At 35.7% G+C, this 21,172-nt stretch overlaps 1 protein-coding gene across 2 annotated transcripts in view; it reads left to right on the plus strand.

The window, feature by feature from the left end:
- Window positions 1-21,172, plus strand: part of fgd5a (FYVE, RhoGEF and PH domain containing 5a) — a 52,434-nt gene that overhangs the window by 22,864 nt on the left and 8,398 nt on the right. For both annotated transcript variants that reach the window (XM_084101145.1, XM_084101146.1), the window contains exons 7-17: window positions 461-617; window positions 9,041-9,131; window positions 10,883-10,933; window positions 11,035-11,093; window positions 11,446-11,517; window positions 11,689-11,757; window positions 18,320-18,403; window positions 18,543-18,622; window positions 18,720-18,813; window positions 19,553-19,690; window positions 20,538-20,640. In XM_084101145.1, the coding sequence (XP_083957271.1) occupies window positions 461-617; window positions 9,041-9,131; window positions 10,883-10,933; window positions 11,035-11,093; window positions 11,446-11,517; window positions 11,689-11,757; window positions 18,320-18,403; window positions 18,543-18,622; window positions 18,720-18,813; window positions 19,553-19,690; window positions 20,538-20,640 (998 nt within the window). The remainder of the gene's footprint in view (window positions 1-460; window positions 618-9,040; window positions 9,132-10,882; window positions 10,934-11,034; window positions 11,094-11,445; window positions 11,518-11,688; window positions 11,758-18,319; window positions 18,404-18,542; window positions 18,623-18,719; window positions 18,814-19,552; window positions 19,691-20,537; window positions 20,641-21,172) is intronic.

The following is a 21,172-nucleotide window of genomic DNA, read 5'->3' on the forward strand; positions in this document are numbered from 1 at the left end:
ATGCTAATAAAGACGTTTCCTCAGAGGAGGCAGTGCCTCCTCAAAACGTGTTTAAATTGTCACTGCCTTTATATATTATTTTGGAATAAATATAAAAATATTAAATACAATTTACAAAATAAGATTTATACTTGGTTTTAATAAATAGAACATTCATTACATTGTTAAATGTAAAACAATTTTTATGTAGTGTTTATTTAATCAGGAAAATGTGATACATGAAGTGTAACTGGTCCTAAAGTTACATTTGATTTGTTAAAAAAAACTGAGGACTCATTTCAGAACACCACTGCACGCCACTAGACAAGCTGATGTGTTCTTGCTTGCTTACACACACAGATCTCTTATTTCTTTCATAGCAGTACATGTGATGTTGCAGTAGCACAATCCATTATAATGCCATCATGAATGTCCTTGGATGCCCTCTGAAAAGTTCTCGTTGTTTCCCATTCATCTTCAGGGAGGACAGCCCGTCAGTGGTTGATGTCATATTAACGCGCCGGGCTGAGTTTTCAGCATTTGCGACCTACATCTCAGACTATGACCGCAGCATGTCACTGCTGGAGGAGAGCTGTAGACAGAGTAAAGCTTTTGAGGATGTGGTAAAACAGTTTGAGGTGAGTTCTGAGATGAAAATGTTGGAATTTTGTGAGTTTGTTTGGGAATTAATCACAATTGGATGATTCCTTTGTCACAGTTCATTTCAGTTTATCTTTCAGTTGAAAAGACTGGGTGGGATGATGTTATGCCACATTTATTTGTTATAAAGTTATATATATATATATATATATATATATATATATATATATATATATATATATATATATATATAAAAAGATTGTTCAAACTGTGGGTTGCAGATTGGGAAGAGGTGGGTTTTCAGCGTCTCAGAGCGGCTCGGTTCATTAAGCAGTTCGGTGCGCATTATTAACAAGAAGAAACTCGTTTACTCCAATCACTGCTCTGCATTCTGCATGAGATCGTATTACACCAGAGAATTCAAATGTCACGAAAGGCTGATTCAGGTCTGGGCTGCGTTTCCCAAAAGCATCGTGAGCTAAGTTGATCGTAGAGGCCATTGGTGGCAATGATTCTACGATCTACGGCATACGGTGCTTTTGAGAAATGCACTCATTTCTGTCGTCTGTTCAACGCAGCGCTGTTGTCTTTCAGAGATATGGTTGTCGTAAGAGTGCGTTGTTTGTGTTCCCTCGCATGCATTTTGCTACCTACCAACACATAAGGAAAATATTTATGTAAAAAGTATTTCACATGTACACACACGAGCACGAAAGCGTTTTCTGCGCTGAACAACACAATGAGTTTAACAACACTCGCGGCATAAATATTAGTATTGAAATTCTAGGTCCTGGGCCTACTGTCAGATAAAATTATTAGTCTATTAGTTTTTTTATAATCTTATTTTTTGTCATATCAAACCTTTGGTTAAGATTAATCTTTTTCATTTTTTTAAATTTGTTCTGCCATGTCTGTGTAAACTACTCAGTATTCTACACATCTGCTATTTTAATTATCAAAAATGTTGATAGTGTACCATAAGTTTGCAATTAAACTTATGTCATTCAAACTTTGACAAGGAAAAAAACTGCTCTAAAGAGATCTAACGCCTCCCACCCCACCCCACCCCACATTCATGCTTTAAAATTATTATCTTGAGATAGATTATTCTTGTCTAGGTGGGTCCTGGAATGGAAAAGTTTGGGAACCCCTGCTTTAAGGCTTGCCAGTAAAAGGCCACTGTTATGATTCGCTAATGTCGTTGCATAGGAAACAGTACCAACAAGTGTTTTGAAAACATTATCCATATAAAACAGTCATTTAAAGACAAAGCATGGTTTGTGATGCAGCTGCTGTAAGATCAGTTCGCTGCTTCATCTTTTTACAAAGTGTTCTTTGCAAACTATCCATTACACTGTTCTTCATTTACCAAACAAAATGCTCCGAAACAAACATATAATCCTCTGACTTGATCCAGAAATGGTATTTGATTGTGGTGTCGATCGTGGTAATGAGAACCTGCTAGAGATGCTTTACTAAAATAAAATAAAAAATTTGATGTATTTTTTCTTCTTCAGTATTGGTGGTACTAGACTGTGTTTCAGATTCACTGTCTAGTTGATTTTTGAGCACTTGTATGCATATTTTCTTTAATTTATCTATTTGATATTTAATTGAATTTAATTATATAATATTTGTCATTATATATATAGATTTTTTTATATAGATTGTATTTATATACAAACAAATGTATTAACAATATAAATATAAACATAATATGTGTTATTATCCCTTAATAATATTTTTATTAAATAATGCGTTCAATAGCAAATTACTTTTTGATGGAAATAGTTGAGAATCACGAAATCCAGTAGCATCGACTGCCGCAGTTTTGGTACCTGGAGTGTATTAAGGACACAATCAGTTCACTGTGCCAGCAATATTCATGACAGGGGCTCCGCTGATTCATTTAATTGGTGGAGTCACTGACCACACATTTCAGTGGTGATCGGGATCATCAACGACAGGAAGCCAGCTGCCCTCGCTCATTAATATGCATGAGCATCTGTATTCAGAGAAGCCTCCTTGGGTGGTAGACTCAAAATTGGACCCTCAATGTATAGCAGGGAGAGATCAGGAAAGGGATAAAGAAAGGCTGATTTAGCCAAAGGTCCTTTAAATGTGTGCGTTGTCATCAGCTTTTCTCACTGAAAAGTAAAAATCTGGGTAGATTATTTTCTTATACTCATGAATTGAGCCTGCTCACACGCTCATACGTTTGTGAAATGAGTTGAGGTCTGTTTTATATTTTTTAGATCAAGGATTGCATCTTTAATAATGTGTGACAGCCTGCCATGGGTTTCTCGAGTGGCTTCACAATCAATAGCAGAGGCTTATGATCCAAATAACCCCAGAGTAATGAAACGAGATTAAGATGTCATTTTTGCCTATAACCGCACATATTATTCTTTTCAACACAATGTAATTCATTTCTGGGTGTAAAATGTGCTCACTCAGTCCTCTGTGAGTCCTGGTCAGTAATGCTGCAGTAACGCTTATAGGCTTTGACTGGGTGATGTATGTACTGAGCATCACTGGTTGCCTCTGGTCACTCTGCACTAATGAAACCAATAGAGCTGACTCTCAGTGTTGAACCACTGTGCAAACACACAAGTGAACAACAAGGTAGGCTTTTCCTTACATTTCTCTTAACCTGCCAACCATTATTCTAGCCACTGCTGACTTGTTTTATTCACCAATCTGTGCCTTGATGCTTCTCTCGGCTCATTTAATGGGAGGAGATGCATTTGTTTTATTGATTGGGACCTGAAGGTGTACAAGTCAGGAGTTTAATCGCCTGCTTGACTTTAACAGTATCCTGTATACCACCATTGTCAGAACTGCATATCAGCTCTTTAGAATATTTTGAATATTTAGTTAAGAATATGTCTGCATCACATTTCACCCAAAAAGAAAGAAATTAGAAATTAAATTATTCTTTTTAAAAAATGATGCCTGATTTAAGGCCTGTTCACACCAAGGATGATAACTATAAAGATAACTTAAAGTTGCTGAAATTTGCCTTGATCTTTTGACATATGAGGTCTTTTACCATTAAAACTACCTGCAAGTTTTATAGCTTAAAACGCCTTCTTTATTTTAAACGACATGACTGCATAGTGTAATGGATAGTTTGCAAAGAACATTTTGTAGAAAGATGAAGCAGCGAACTCAACCATTAACAAACCATGCTTTGTCTTTAAATTACAGTTTTATATGGATAATGTTTTCAAAGCACTTGTTGATACTGTTTCCTATGCAATGACGTTAGCCAATCATAACAGTGGCCTTTTATTGACAAGCCCTAAAGGAGCCGCTCCTTCACAAACACGAAACAGATCATTTCAGACAGAGGGTCAGAATAAAGATTAAAAATAATAGTTTTTGTGCATATATATATATATATATATATATATATATATATATATATATATATATATACAGTGAGGAAAATAAGTATTTGAACACCCTGCTATTTTGCAAGTTCTCCCACTTAGAAATCATGGAGGGGTCAAGAAAATGGTGTTCTTGGGATGGTACTCATCATTCTTCTTCCTCCAAACACGTTTAGTGGAATTATGACCAAAAAGTTCTATTTTGGTCTCATCTGACCACATGACTTTCTCCCATGACTCCTCTGGATCATCCAAATGGTCATTGGCAAACTTAAGACGGGCCTTGACGTGCTGGTTTAAGCAGGGGAACCTTCCGTGCCATGCATGATTTCAAACCATGACGTCTTAGTGTATTACTAACAGTAACCTTGGAAACGGTGGTCCAAGCTCTTTTCAGGTCATTGACCAGCTCCTCCCGTGTAGTTCTGGGCTGATTTCTCACCTTTCTTAGGATCATTGAGACCCCACGAGGTGAGATCTTGCATGGAGCCCCAGTCCGAGGGAGATTGACAGTCATGTTTAGCTTCTTCCATTTTCTAATGATTGCTCCAACAGTGGACCTTTTTTCATCAAGCTGCTTGGCAATTTCCCCGTAGCCCTTTCCAGCCTTGTGGAGGTGTACAATTTTGTCTCTAGTGTCTTTGGACAGCTCTTTGGTCTTGGCCATGTTAGTAGTTGGATTCTTACTGATTGTATGGGGTGGACAGGTGTCTTTATGCAGCTAACGACCTCAAACAGGTGCATCTAATTTAGGATAATAAATGGAGTGGAGGTGGACATTTTAAAGGCAGACGAACAGGTCTTTGAGGGTCAGAATTCTAGCTGATAGACAGGTGTTCAAATACTTATTTGCAGCTGTATCATACAAATAAATAGTTAAAAAATCATATATTGTGATTTCTGGATTTTTTTTTTTAGATTATGTCTCTCACAGTGGACATGCACCTACGATGACAATTTCAGACAATTTCCAAGTGGGAGAACTTGCAAAATAGCAGGGTGTTCAAATACTTATTTTCCTCACTGTAATTCTATCTATTATATTTATCTTGTACTGTAGAATTTACCACATTGGTTTCACTTGTGTGGCATTTTGTATTAGCAGCATTTTAGCTTTTTGATAAAGGATAGTGGATGCATTGAGGATAGAGGATGTATTAGGAATTCTCTTCTCTGGATCCGAGCTTGTGTAATCTTATTTTGTGTGTGCGTGTGCGTGCTGGGTTGATGACAGAGATGAAGTATCAACAGTAGCTGATCTGATCACTGCTGTGGTCTGATAGGATTAAACCCTGTTCAGCTAGACTGTTTACGAGGGGTTTTCACCACAAACGTGTGTGTGTGTGTTCATAAGTATCTGGGGGGGGGGGGGGGGTGCAGAATGTGTAAGAAGGAAGGAGACGAAGGTGGGGTGCTCTGAGAGAGAGAGAGGGAGAGGGAGAGAGGAGATTGTTTTGCAAGCTTCATGTTTATATTCAACATTATACAGCATTTTCATACCATGTCCTTTTAGCCCTTCAGTTTATAATAAATGATCTGCAGAAGGTGTGACTTAATTGTGGGAGTGTAAACTCAGATAGATTCAGATCTATCTATTCATCTATCCATCCACCAATCCATCCATCCATCCATCCATCGTCATCCATCCATCCATCCATCCATCGTCATCCATCCAACTAATATACTATACTATACTACCAGTCAAAAGATTGGAATAATTAGGATTTTTAGAAGTCTCATATGCTCATCAAGACTGCATTTTCTTGATAAAAAATACAAAACAGTGATATTGCGAAGTATTATTACAATTTAAAAGAAAAGTTTTCTATATCAACATTTTTAGCAGCCTTTATTACAGTCTTCAGTGTCACATAATCTTTCAGAAATTATTGAAATATATTGATCTGTGCTCAGTTATCAATTATTATCAATGCTCAATAATTAATAATGGAATAATGTTGAAATCAGTTTTTGCCACTTAATATATACTGTATATACATTCAGAAATTTTACAAAATACACATATCGACCAAAAAAAAAACCACACAAAAAAACACAGATAAACAACAGTATAAGAATAGTCGAGGAGAAAAAAAGAAAGGAAAAAAAGGTAAAGAAAGAAAAGAAAAGAAAGACCTTATAATTTGAAATATTTATCCTTTGGGGGTGTTGAGTGTTTTAAGGTATTCAGTAATTTAACATCTTATACCCTTTCTCTCCTCACCCCACTCTCCTCTCCTCCAAATCCTCCAAAAAATAACAATGATAATCAAGTAATATGATTTTATGATTAATACGGATATCTGTGCATATCCCCCCAGGTGAAGGACGGTGCGCCTCCCACAGAACTAAATATTTTTGTCGAAACCATGATACATTTTGTTCATTATACTTTGATGAATAGATTCAAAAGAACACCATTTATTATTGAAATAGACATCTTTTGTAACATTATAAATATCTTTACAGTCACTTTTGATCAATTTAATGTGTAAAGCTTTCCTGCTATTCCTGGCATCACAGGAACATATTACATTTTAAAATAAACTTCTTTTAACTGGTCATAGTATTTCATTTTGTTTTGACTGTATTTTGATCAAATAAATGCAGCCTTGATGAGCATAAAAGACTTCTTTCAACAACAACTTTGACTGGTGGTATATATTTATATAGTATTTTTGGAAGATGCAATCAAAATCCACTTGGCTCAAACTCAATATGATAACATATAGCCACTATGAGCAAGCATGGTATTTCTGTGTGCATGTATCACTATTACACAGTGTTGCTCCTAAATTGTACAGGTGGAAAGGACAAGATAAAGACAGAACAAGACACTGACACACATGCACACTCATCTGGCATTTGGGCAATGAGGGGGAAAAAAGCTAATTAGCCAAGCAGTCTTCTTAAACAACCCTCAATTAAATCAGATCATCCACACAGGCGCTGCTTCAGCCGGACCAGCGCCTGATTTGTGTAGCCTGTCTGTTCTCTGACACAAGCAACTGTTCCCTCTCTTGGCTGTATCCCAACACGACTGGAGAGCTAACACTAAATATCTACCCTTGCACACATACACAAAGACTGGCCACTTCTTCAGCACAAATGTCAATTGGATTGCAGTTTGGTGCAAGTATTCAGCGTGAGGCTGTTCATTAGGTCTGCTGCCTTCAACAATGGAGCCATGTTGTGCTTAAACACTGGAATCTGACAGGCTTTATGGTCAGGATGAGGCTCACTGCAGTGAAGAAACGGTACATAGAGGAAGTAATTAGATCATGGAAGACAGGTGCAATGATATTTAGAGTTGAAGAGTGAGAGGCTACATTCACACAAAAACCTTAAAGTGCCTAATGTAGACTTTCTGCTCAAATCATTTTAAATGTGGTTAAAAAAAATCACTCCTCAACATAACATCATCAACACGTTTCATAATCTTTTAATATGATGGCATATTATCATATTATAAGTCTGTGCATTAGCATGACATTTTTAACTATTACTATCTATCTATCTATATATATATATATATATATATATATATATATATATATATATATAGATATATCTATATATAGATATATATATAGATATAGATAGATAGATAGATATAATACATCAATATATCTGCTAATATAGATTTAGTGCATCAGTATCAGTATCTGTATAATATACTTCATAATAGTGCAATTTACTGAATATTTTGAATAAATTAATATTTTATAAAATAAGACATTTTATTTATAACTGAATACTTTAATATTAAATATTTTATTTGTATTTTATTTTATCATTTACTCAATGTAATAGTTTATAAAATAATAAATTGAATAGAATTTACCATAATTTAGTTTTTATTCACCCCAATTATTTAATTTTATTTAATTATTTTATTTTATTTTAAATAATATTACATTTTATTATTATAATAATAATATTTTGTCACCATTGTTGTATTGTATAAAGCGCAATATAAATAAATGTGATTTCTGTTCAATTGAATATCTTATATGGACATTGAAAATATTATATTGAATTAAAATGTTGCGCTCTGATCACCCTTACTATATTAGGCTATATGAAATTATAAGTTTGTGCATTATCATTAACTTTTAACTCCAACACCAATGTAACTTGCATCTCTATGGATTTTAAACAAATCACTTTACAGTGGAATTTACGGAATATTTTAAACATTAAATATTTTATAAAATATGTTTTATTTAATATCTGAATATTTTTGATGTTCACATTATCATCCAAATAACAGATCTGTGTTACATGTAATAGAAAAACTGCAGTGTGAAGAGAAATGAGGAATGTAATGGATAGAACATGTGAATTATGATGATGATGATGAAGGTTATAATGCAGGTAGAGACACAGGGAAACTGAGAGAGCTGGTGTGAAAGAGATAATGGTGTCTATCAGAGGTGTTGTGGGAATGATGTTGTGGCAGGTGTTCAAACTGGACAGTCGCTGTCTGTTCCTTTATCTTGAAGCCACTACTCCCTCCGTTCACACTCCTCACACAAGGTCGTTTACGGCATTTCTGTTCCCCTTTTCTCGTTGAAGATCTCAAGCATTGTCCCATGTCTCTGGATGTCCAGAAGTCTAAAGTTATTTGCCCTATCTGCCCTCTACTGACCTCTCATGTCCCCTAAGGCTCCTCAGAGCTCGCATGAACAATGACGTGTCAAAGTCAATTAGGCCTTGATTGATTTCTTCTCACTGCGTGTTTGACTGATTCACTTGTTCACTTTTTCTCCCAGTGATTGATATAATTGGGTTGGAATTGGATGGAATGAGGCGTACTCAGGTTTTTGTGTAAGGGGAAAGGGAAGGTCAATGAATAACCTTGAAATGGGCTTTTCTAAGTGGGGCCATTGTGATCTATAATACTGTATCTTGTGGGCGAAAAGAGAGCAAAGGTGACATACCTCTCGTTTGTGTATGATTGTGCGTGTTTGTGATTGTGATTTTCAGTTATAATATGTTTACACACATTGTATATTGTGTTTCATGTGCCATTTCTCATTTGCATGTGTTTTTGTGTCTTCCAGACGGAGAATGCCGAAGGTGTTCATGTTCCTCTGAAACACCAGCTGATGCGGGTCATTGTGCGTGTGCTCCAGTACCGCATGCTGCTCACAGGTGAACACCTGTGATTCAAATATTTAGTCCTGATGATATTTTTTGCGCAGTTAATACGTTAACACATTCAGTCCCTTTTCAGGGACTTTTTCATTTTTTATTAAAACAAAGCTGAAATAAAATATAAGTATTTACGGAGCCCTGCACATAACATACAGAGAAATATATATATATCATGGACACTCATTAAGAATTTGTTCTCTTAATTTAGTAAAATTGTGGCCATGAATTAGGAATCTGTGCTCTCATTTTAGTAAATTGTGACCACGTTAAACTCATTTGTACCCTCATTTTAATTTAACTAAAACAAAGGAACGAATTATTACAATGTGGCCACGATATACATATTGTTTCCCCCGCATGCATTTGTGGGGTTCCGTAAATATTAGAAAAAAAAAAATAAAAAATGGTGTTCACACTTCTTGTTCAGTTCTCTGTACTTTTGCTTCAGACCTAAAAAGAACATGATACATTTAGTCCTGGTTCGCTTAGCGTTCACAATATAATTTTTGGTGTATGAATTTCTTTCTTCTGCTGAACACAAAAGAAGATATTTTAAATAATGTCTGTAATCAAACGGTTGTCAGTAGCCATTGACTTCCAAAGTATGGAAAAAAAAAAAATACTGTGGAAGTCAATGGGGTCCATCAACTGTTTGGTTACCAACATTCTTCAAAATATCTTCTTTTGTGTTTCAGTGTAAAATGTATGAAATTCATACAGGTTTGGAACAACATGAGGGTGAGTAAATGATGACAAAATTTTCATTTTTTGGGTGAACTATCCCTTTAAACTAAAAATATAAATATAAAATAAAGGCTTATTTAAAATATTAACATACTATAATAGTATTGAAATAACACAGATGAGTTCTGTATATGTGGATGATGCAAAATATATGCGTATCTACTGTATAGAAAGATACTGGACAGAGGTTAATTTTTGTCTATATTTATCAAACTGCATCAAAACACAGGAAATACAGTAATTAAATAATAAAACTACTTTCTCAACAGTTCATGGACATAATCTTATGTTTAGAATTGATGTTTTTTCACCATACAAAAGCTGCAAATGACAAGTTTCGAGTTTGAGTTAATTGTAAATAGTAAATAGCAAACAGCTGTGTGTGTGTGTGTGTGTGTACATGTTTTTCTATCCCGGTGGGGACTTCAACCTGAATGCACACATACTCATGGGGACTCGTGTCACAGTGGGGACCTCTATTAAGGTCCCCACTGTGACACGAGTCCCCATGAGTCTGTGTGGGTACACAAGCTTATAAATCATACAGAATGATTTTTTTTGGAAATGTAAAAATGCAGAAAGTTTTGTGTGATGGGTAGGTTTAGGGGTAGGGTTAGTGTAAGGAGATAGAATATACAGTTTGTACAGTATAAAAACCATTAAGTCTATGGAGAGTCCCCACAAAGTTAGTGAACCAGACGTGTGTGTGTATGTGTGTTTGTGATACTTGCTGGTCTGATAAGTTATTTGAAATCACACAGAATGGAATGAAACAGTTGTAATGTTACATTGAATAAATGTGTTAAAAAGATAAACGACTTTGTTGTGAGGGTGTAAATTGTTTTACGTGAGTATAAGGCAGGCTGTTATCATTTCAACCTTGAGGGTGTGTATGTGGGATCCTGTACAAAACAAGACACAAGAGTGTGTATAAGAGGTATGAGCCTGTGAAAATAATTTAGTCTTTTTTATCCTTCATGTGGTTTCTATCTCATTCTTTTCAGACTACTTAAACAATCTCTCCCCTGATTCGAAAGAGTATGAAGACACACAAGGTATTGTTGTCTGTCTTCTCTGTCACACAGTGATGAACACTGACCATATTTGATCTGTGAAAAGACTAATCGTGCTTGTAACTGCAACTTTTTATCAACAGCTGCGCTGGTAATCGTGTCAGAAGTCGCAGACCAGGTTAATGACAATCTAAAACACGGGGTGAGTTGTCTCTGTTTGTGAGAGAGTGCATTGTTAATACATAAAGAAAAAGGAGCAAGGGGATATGATGTCATCAAAGTGTTCCAGGTGTCCAAAAACAAAGAGAGCAGTGTGAAATCAGCGGGACAGAGAGGCATTCCCAAACACACACACACACACACACACACACACACACACACACACACACACACACACACATATTCTCAGACAGACACAGAATCCTTCTATCTCTATTATTCATTTCTTAACAGCTCTTTCTTGTTCTCATCCACATATGAGAAATAAAAATTTTCATTTTCTAGTTCTATTTCTGTTTCTCACTTTTTTATGTCGTTCTCCCTCAAAATCGCAGGAGAACCTGCTTCGTTTGGTTCATATTGACTACAGCGTGAGAGGAAAAAGAGACCTTCTCCAACCAGGAAGGGTAAATTCTGCTCCATACACTGTATTTATGGTTTCATGTTTATAGTTTACTACCGTTTTTACTGGCTGTAAAACCTGAAAGATCACTAACAGTTATTAGACATCAAAGGTTCAAGTGAATAACACATTTACCCATAACTCACCTGACCTCTGGCACGTGTGTGTTTTGCAGGTTTTTGTCAAGGAGGGCACCCTGATGAAGGTCTCTCGTAAAAGCAGGCAGCCCAGACACCTCTTCCTGGTATTGTATCATGCTTCTGTACTTTGCTTGTGAAAAAGAAGTGTGCTCAATTGTACTGAATGTGCACTTGTAGTGTACTTCAAATCTTAAAGTATATATAAAAAAACTGTACTTGTAAATAATATAGTATTAATAAAATAAAAGGTCACTTGTGACTTAAGTATATTTAAAGCGAGTACACTTTCATGACTGTTTCATAACACACTTAAGTAACACTTTAAAAAAGTCCACTTTGTAATAATGCAAAATTAAATGTTTTACTTTAAATTACATTTTGTTTGCTTGTCAGTACTTTCAGCCGTACACTTTAACCGTATTTCAAAAACAATTGAAGTAATTATGAAAGTACATATAAAAATGTACTTAAGTCTTACTCAAGTCAGTCAAAAAGCTAATAATATATATTTAAAATTGAAATATAATACATTTTCGTTTACTGTAATTGCAGTTAACATGTAATTAAGTATCTGAAAACAACATTCAGTTCACACTTTAGTGTTTTAAGGTATATTATTCCATAATGCTAAAGTATGCTAAAGTGTACTTCTTTCTCACAAGGGTTTGTTTACATGCCTTAGAACTGGTGGCTTCACTGTCATTTGGAGCTCACGTGACTTTGTGTGTTTGGTAAATACATATTTTCAACAATATTGATGAGACCAATTGGCAGAGCGGGACCATTGACGGCTTCTCTTTCAGTTAGACTTGTATGGCTTCTTGCGTTTCGGAAATGTGTCTGATGGCAAGTACGTGTTGCATTCTGATCATTAGATAGAGCTGGATTTAGTCAAATTCTGTCATTGCAGAGCAACAGTCTGAAGGGAATCTTGCTTGGCAAGTTTAGTTAATCTGTCAACATGTTTACAGCTAGCTGCGTTACACATTCAGTTCAGTGACAGACATTTGAAGGTACCTTTATCGCCCCCTTGAGTACTGAGTAGTTATAGACAGGTATCGCTGATATTTGGTCATTCAAAACACGCCAGCCAGTTTCTTAGAGAGTAATGAGCCGGTATATATGTGCCATAAGTGTTCACCGGACACTGGAGGCTATGTTAGCTGTAGCACAAGGCTACCCCCACCCGTCTCTGTACCGCTGTTGTTTTCGAGGGTCGTACTTCCACTCAGGATGTCTGTTGTAGGTCAGTGGATGCCAGCTTCCTGTGCTGGGACTGTACTGACAGCACACTGAAGTCTAGGCCCAGAGAACAACAGATCAACAACACTGAGCCACCGCAGCTGAAAATAACACTAAAACCATTAGACTGAGCAGTCACTGAAGTACCACTTCCTGGTTTTCCGAATGTCTTGATGAGATTTTAAGAGTGCTCTACAGATTTGACATCTAGGTATTGTTGAGTTTTGCTAAGATGTTTTAAATCAACTCGCACTATAATTTGAGTTATCAGTACAAATCTTTATTTCAGCAAAGATGCATTAAATGAATCAAAAGTGACATGCTACAAAATATTTATATTTCAAATAAATGCTGTTCTTTTGAACTTTCTTGTTTTTAATATATATATATATATATATATATCATGGTTTCCACAAAAATATTAAGCAGTTTTCAACATTGATAATAATAATAATAAATGTTGAGCAGTAAATCAGAATATTAGAATGATTTCTGAAGGATCATGTGACACTGAAGACTGGAATAATGATGCTGAAAATTCATCACAGAAATCAATTACATAAATCACGTTATAATAAATAAAGTACAATTTAAACTATATTAAGAGTTATTTTAAATTGTAATAATATTTCAAGATATTACATGGAGCTTCCTGTAGCTCAAACAGTAAATAATGGTGCTAGCAATGCCAAAGTCATGGGTTCTACTCAAGGCTGGATTAGTACCCCCAGGGGCCCCTGGGCACTGAAGCTCATGGGCCCCCCTCCCCTACCTGACATCCAAAGGAACACACATAGACACACACACACACACACAGGTGGCCCACCAGGTGTGGGATTTAACATGCCAATCGCTATTGATCAAAAGCTGAATGACTAGTTCACAAGACAGTGATAAAAAAAATAAAAATTCTGAAATGTAGGGCTGCACGATTGGGGGAAAATGTCATATTGTGATTATTGAGGTCAATATTGTGATATGTGATTGCGATATAGTAAACAAATGGTTTCATGAGTTAACTTGCTTATTTCTCAAGTAAAATGCACACACAGATTAGTGATAATGCTGAAATTTGCAGCCTATTTCTCAACTCAAACTAGAAACAACAACTGAATGCACTGTGTTTTCAAATTAAAATAATATTTTTTTTAAATTAAATATTGTTATTTGTCTCAATAATACAAGAGTTAAATGTCATATTTACCTGTGCCTGTCTAGGTAGACCTAGGACATATACCGAAATTGAATAAAGTTAATCAAACTGCACTGCATAAATTATAAATTAAATATAGACTAATCCTTATTATAGCAAAAAAAATAATAATTTTCTCTGTTCTTTTTGTTCTTTGATTAACTTTACTTACAGAAAGCTTAATTTGCTGCTGTCTCTTTAAGACGAGCCGCAGCTGACAGGGACGCTGATCTCACATGCGCCTCATTCTCTCACAACTCTTCACATTCATCATAAGACAGCTCTTATATTATGAAGATACTCGACAAAACGGACATTTTGGCATAATTGTGTGTTATTGTAAGTTAAAGCTCGAAAGATAACTGTATCCTGGCGTGCTGTCTGTGCGCACGATACTGGCGCACGCGCGCGTCTTTCTGTATCTGTGTGTGTCACAGTCACACTTTTGTCTTGTCGCACATGAGTTGTTTAATAACATTTGCATGAATAAGAGATCATATAATGTAATATACACTTTTTTTTTATTCTGATTGGATAATAATCAAGATCGAGGCCAAGCCTGTGTATACTATATTTATGTAGCAGCGTATGTGGCGCAAAAAAAAAAAAAACTCAGATCACGGAGGGCCCCTCTCTGCGCAAGGGCTCCTGGGCACGTGCCCAGATTGCCCGTATGGTAGATCCGGCCCTGGTTCTACTATTTGTGACAAATTGAGCACCGTGTGATTCACAACGTCATATACGAGATGACTAGTCTCTTGGCAAAACTGCACTTGCCAACAACAACAAAAATACGTATACGTACAGGAAGCTTTTCTGAAGTCGTGACACTCTTGGCTCTGAAGACCCTAGATATTGGGTGGCTTTCTTCATGGTCTTCTTTCATCTCTCCTGCTGCTGTTCTCTCCATCCTGCTCTCTTGCCCTCCTTGAATCGATCAAGCTCTGACTGATGTTTTTTTATGAGAGCTTGTGACTGATGTCATAGACTCCAGCACTGACTGGGTGTAATATGATGTCAGAGTGTCCCCTGGTAACGATGACTCTTTGAGTTCTGGATTTAATTTATGGAGTAATAAGTGAATCGGCTCAAAAATCCCACCAACAAACCATTACTCTCACACTGATGCTCGAGGGCCATTTCCTCCGTTAAAACCACCCATCACTTCCTGTACTAATCTGCCACTTCTTCCCTACAACAGGGAAGACTCAAAGCTGTCAGTGTCTTTGAAGATCTACCTCTGGTTCAGAAATACACCATCATGGAAAACATGTCAGGGAATTTCAGTTTTGTGATTTACAGTGTTACACGTCATTTTTGGTCATTGAAATAAAGCTAAAATAAAATGTAAATATTAGATGAAAAAGTAAAACTTAAATTAATATTACAAATGCTGCTTTGGTAACTTACTGAAATAAAATAAAGTACTAAAATTAATACAAAATAAAATAAAATAAATGAAAGCTAAATAAAAATATTACAAAATAGAAAAATGTACATCAAATTACTAAAACTACTAAAATTAAAGTAAAAAATGGGAAGATACAAAAAAATAAAAGCGCATTTAAAATATGAACAATTCTACAATATATACTATATTATATACTATATAATATATACTATATTATAGATTATATACTATAATCTATAATAACACCCTAGCAACCACCCAGAACACCCTAGCAACCACCCAGAACACCCTAGCAACCACCCAGAATACCCTAGCAACCACCCAGGATACTTTAGCAACCCACTAGAAACACCCTAGCAACTTTTTTAACTTTAAACTACTTTAAACTTTAAACTACTTTAAACTAGCCTGGCAAGCCAGACCTACATCAAGATGTTAGGTCTGGCAACTCACCATAGACACGGCTCAATCCAAGGGGTGGGATAAACGGCTGTTTTTCAAATTCCCTCTGCACGCAATAGGACAGTGCTTCAACCAACCAGAGCGTTTTCCAAACAGTGGAGCTAGTTGATAGATTCAACTTTTGCCATATCTGGCCGGCAAAACTACGAACACATCTTCCTTTCTTTAAGAATGACTTAAGTGCCGTTCTTTGCTCTTTTCTCAAAGAAAAACTTAACTCCAAGTCCTCCAGAGTCGCGGCCAAAGCCGATTCGAAAGACTGTTCTCCAGCAACAGCAGCCATTCTTTGTTTTCAAGTAGCAGGAACCGTCGCAACTCTGTCGTCATTATGTTAAGCCCGCCCCGCCTACTCTATACATGACGTGATTGGCCTGACCCAATTTAGGTTTTTGCAGCTCGAAAGTCAATGGAGAGTTGCTAGACTACCCTGGCTGCAAAATACATTTTGCTGCGCTAGGGTGCGTCTAGATTTCTAGGCTAACTTTAAACTACTTTAAACTTCAAACTAATTTAAACTTCAAACTACTTTAAACTTTAAACTAATTTAAACTTTAAACTTCAAACTACTTTAAACTTCTTCAAACTTTCTGGTCCAAACTTTCTCAAGCCAACTTAAAGTTTGTCTCGACGAACTTTTTAATCTAGTTTGTATTACTATTATTTGTAATTTGTGTAAGCTACTAATTTCGAAGAATTTTACATGACATAAAAAAAGAAAATCTGTCCCAGCAATCTCTATAAAATGATCAAAAATCCTTATCCAGTAATCATAAACAACTGGAAAAAATTCACAGGTCAAAGGTTATAGGAACCCTACTGTGACATATTCATCAGGGATAAGCTTTATTGTGTGAGACATACAGAATTTTAGTTGTGTGGTGCAGTTTTTTCAGAACCTTGGCTATCAGATCACTACAGAGATTGGACGTTGGACCAGTTGTTTGTTGGTCCAGTCTCAATGGACACACACACTAGTTACATGAGAATCTGTAGTATTTTTGTTAAGGACAGTATTGTTGTGTCCATTAAAATCTCAGCTGTTTCAGGGTTGTTGTGGCTGTTAGTGTTGATGTTTTTGTTGTCCCTGTCTTGCTGCCTCCACCCAAAAAGCCTTTCTCAGGAGCGTCCGGACTGAATTCCTGGACTCTGCCTGTGAACTGCGGATGTTTGGGGCACGCACATTGTATTTCTGATGTCACCACTTTTGTTTGGAGCTATATATGTCAAGCAAACACAATGGTTTGAAGTTGTAGGGCTTGTCTGTTTGTGGGCGTGAGCTTGTGTTCCTATCACAATTACATCATTGTCAGGACTGAAGCGCAGAAAAATATCCCATAAACTGTTTTTATCGTGCACAACCTATTGAATTGAACATGTGAATTGCTTTCTTGAGTACTAAACTGAACGTGCTACACTTGTGGAAGAATGTCTATTGCAAAGGCAGGAATTAAATACATTGTGTGAAAGCTATTTTAAGCAGTGATTCTCAACCAAGGGTCCGGGGCCACTAGGGGGCCTCAGCAAACTTCAAACAAAGCCTCAAGATTACTAAAAATGTTAGACAAAGACAAAACAAGCTCTAAAATAAGCTACACAACAAAAAGGTCATTCTAATTTTGTTTTATTTTTTATAATCTTTTATTTTTTTTACACTTTATTTTTAAGATGTCCCTATTACAGTGTAACTACGAATAAGTACGGAGTAATATTAATTAACAACCTGAACTTGCTATAGGGTTAGGGTTAGGATTAGTGGGTTGTAATTATGCATAGTTTACTGTTATAACTATAGTAAGTACATGTGTAACAAGGACTTTATAAAATAAAGTGTTACTGTTATTGTAATCTATGGGCACTCCTAATTTCTGTAATTGAAAAAGGGTAGTGGGGGGGATTCAGGTATTGTGGACAGGTTGAGAACCACTGATTTAAAAGCTTTTACTGCTTCCTTGTGGTGAAAATAAACACAACAGAATAATAGAAGGAAAGCATCACTATTACTTTTGCTCATAATAAGATTAGGGGTTATAGTATTGTTATTGCCTATAGTAGTAATAATGATGCTTATATTTCTAATTAAAATGAAATAATTGAAATATATAATCTAAATTATTATCATGTTAGTTAAGTAATAAAGCTCTCCACATAGCACTCATGTTATTTAGTCAGCATGAAACAAGTTGTGACAGTCTTTTCTTCCCTATTGTGATGTATATCCGAGTAAAATAGCTTCTCTATCAGAGAAGAGATGTCGATGCAAGAGGGAGGGGATTAACAATGGTTTAACAATGAAGTAAATAAAAACAGTATAAATCTCTGGAATTGTCCCATTTTAGCTAAGTGAATGTGTGTGTTGCAGATGAATGACGTGATGCTGTACACCTACCCTCAGCAGGATGGTAAATACAGGCTGAAGAACACACTGACTTTAAGTGGAATGAAGGTAAGAAAGCAGCATTTCTCAGAAGATCTCATTTTTTTGTTTATCCAACTAAGAAACAAAACGGTTGACTCCATTAGATGAGGTGTGATTCAAATGGTATTAAGTATTTTAAAATGTATGTGTTTTCATGTGTCTGTAGGTCAGTAAACCTGTCATAGACAATGTGCTCAACACGCTCAGAATAGAAGTCAGCGAGGTTACCATCACCCTCTCAGCGAGGTAATAAGCATTTCCATAATTGTTTGCATGTGTCTGTACTGTATACTGATATCCACTGCCATTCAGTCACTTCAAGGCTTCTTTCTGTCTCTGATAGTTCTTTAGGAGAGAGAGAAGACTGGTTCCACACTTTGAGCCGGGCTATAGCGGATCATGCTGCAGGCCTCAATACCTTCAGCTGCTCTAGTGAGGTGTGAGGATATTATCTTACGCTGCCACCATACAAAAACATCTACAGTATGGTCCAGTTATAAAACCAGCAACAGAAGGAACATCATCACAAAGCTTTTGTTTATTGCATTAGTATTCAGTATTAAAGAGGCCATAATATGCCCTTTTACAAAGTCTTGCTTTTGTTTTTGGGGTCTACTAGAATAAGTTTTCATGCTTGACTGTTCAAAAAACATTATTTTTCACATATTTTACATTGTTGCAGCACCTTTCCCAGTTTTAGTTCCTTTCTCTATGAAACCCCTCTGCCCAAAAAGCACAATGTGCTCTGATTGGTTGGCTGGACCAGTGTGTTGTGATTGGTCAAATGCTTTAAACATGTTTTGGAAATGTCACGCCCCTTAACCATGTTAGATCCAGGGCGGAAAAAGCAGCGTCTCTTAGACATGGCGACAACACACTACTAACGCAACTCAACCAGGCCTCACCCCTTATTTTGTGTATGCCTTAGGCAGGAATTATTTAAATGAGGGATATATTGTGATGTGTTCGTTCCCAGAAGAAAACTCAAGACTACAATCGAGGCGTTGTCAGAATCACTGCTTACTGATATAGAGAATAACTCCTTTTTCAGTGACTTTGCAACATTACACACTAAAGAAAGTTTAAACTGTATAAAAAGCATAATAGGTCCTCTGTAAAGAACCTAAATAATGAAATGTGTGTAATCACATTCGCTATCACTGTCCATGTTTCCAGGCGAGAGAGAAGTTATGGATGTCTCTGGGAGAGGCTGCTCCTGTTCTGGTTCCCGTGTCACATGTGATGATGTGCATGAACTGCACGTCGGACTTCAGCCTAACACTGCGACGGCATCACTGCAACGCATGTGGAAAGGTAAAAGATGAAGTGTCAGCTCCCTCTTGTGTCAGGAAAGAGTTTTGTTTACTATTTAGTTGATTCACAGTAATATGTTGACTTTATAGTGCACAGTTATTAACATAATCTATTACATTGCACATCTTAGGTAGTATAATCTGACTAGTTTTTGATTACTTTTAGATTTCTTTTGACCAAACTTTTTTTTATAACATTGGTTTGAATAGTATAATCTTGTACCATAAGGATAAAAAATACAAAGAGAAAGGGAAACTATTCCCTTTTTTTGCTATCAACAACATGATGTGCATTAAACATTACATAACATCAGGGTTTCCCATACTAGGGTTTGGAAAGAAACAGCAGGGGAAAGGCTAATAATTAATAAAATAATAAAAAAGTTAAATTATAAGAAATAAATCATTTGAAAATAAAAAATCTAAATAAAACACTAAGTTTGAGGTCAGTAAGATTTTTTTAAATGTTTTTGAAAAAAGTATTTTATGCTCATCAAGGCTGTATCTATTTGATCAAAATACAGTATAACTAATATTGTGAAATATTATTTCCGCTTAAAATAAAGTGCGGTACTCAAAAACATTTCTTAAAATGTTGAATGAATAGGAAGTTCAAAATAACAGTATTTATTTGAAATAAAAAAGATGAGTAACATTATATAGATGTCTTAACTGTCATATTTGATCAATTTAATGCATACTCGCAGAATAAATGTATTAATTTATTTTAAAAAATCTTACTGACCCAATCTTTTAAACATTAGTGTATACTAAATATCAGCATTAAATTCTCACCCTACTTTCTAACTATTGACATTAGCATCTCTTCTTTATTCAAATGTTTTTAGGTTGTGTGTCGTTCCTGCTCGCGGAACAGGTATCCTCTAAAGTACCTGAAGGATAGGATGACTAAAGTCTGTGATCACTGCTATGCTGAGCTCAGGAAGAGGGGTAAGACTGCAAAATTATGCAGTGTGTTATGCAATTTAGGATTAGAAATTGTACAGAAATTGTTCATGTAAACTGTTCACTTTGATTGGATGCTAATCTGAACCCTTTAAAGGGATAGTTCACCTAAAAATGAAAATGTTGTCATCATTTACTCACCCTCATGTTGTTCCAAACCTGTATGAGTTTCTTTCTTCTGTTGAACACAAAATAATATATTTTAAAGAATGTTGGTAATCAAACAGTTGACAGAACCCATTGACTTCCATAGTATTTTGATTCCTACTTTGGAAGTGGAGGGACTCATCAACTGTTTGATAAGAACATTCTTTAAAATATATTCTTTTGTGTTCAGCAGAAGAAAGAAATGGATACAGGTTTAGAACAACATGAGGGTGAGTAAGTGATTACAACATTTTTTGGGTGAACTATCCCTTTAATATGCAGTGTCACAGTTTTTTTTTTTAAATATTATCCAAAATAAAATTATTAAAAAAGATTATTCATCTGCAATTGTTTAAACAAAATATGCTAT

This window comes from Abramis brama (genome assembly GCF_963993115.1).
Source record: "Abramis brama genome assembly, chromosome: 23".
Classification (NCBI taxonomy): Eukaryota; Metazoa; Chordata; class Actinopteri; order Cypriniformes; family Leuciscidae; genus Abramis; species Abramis brama.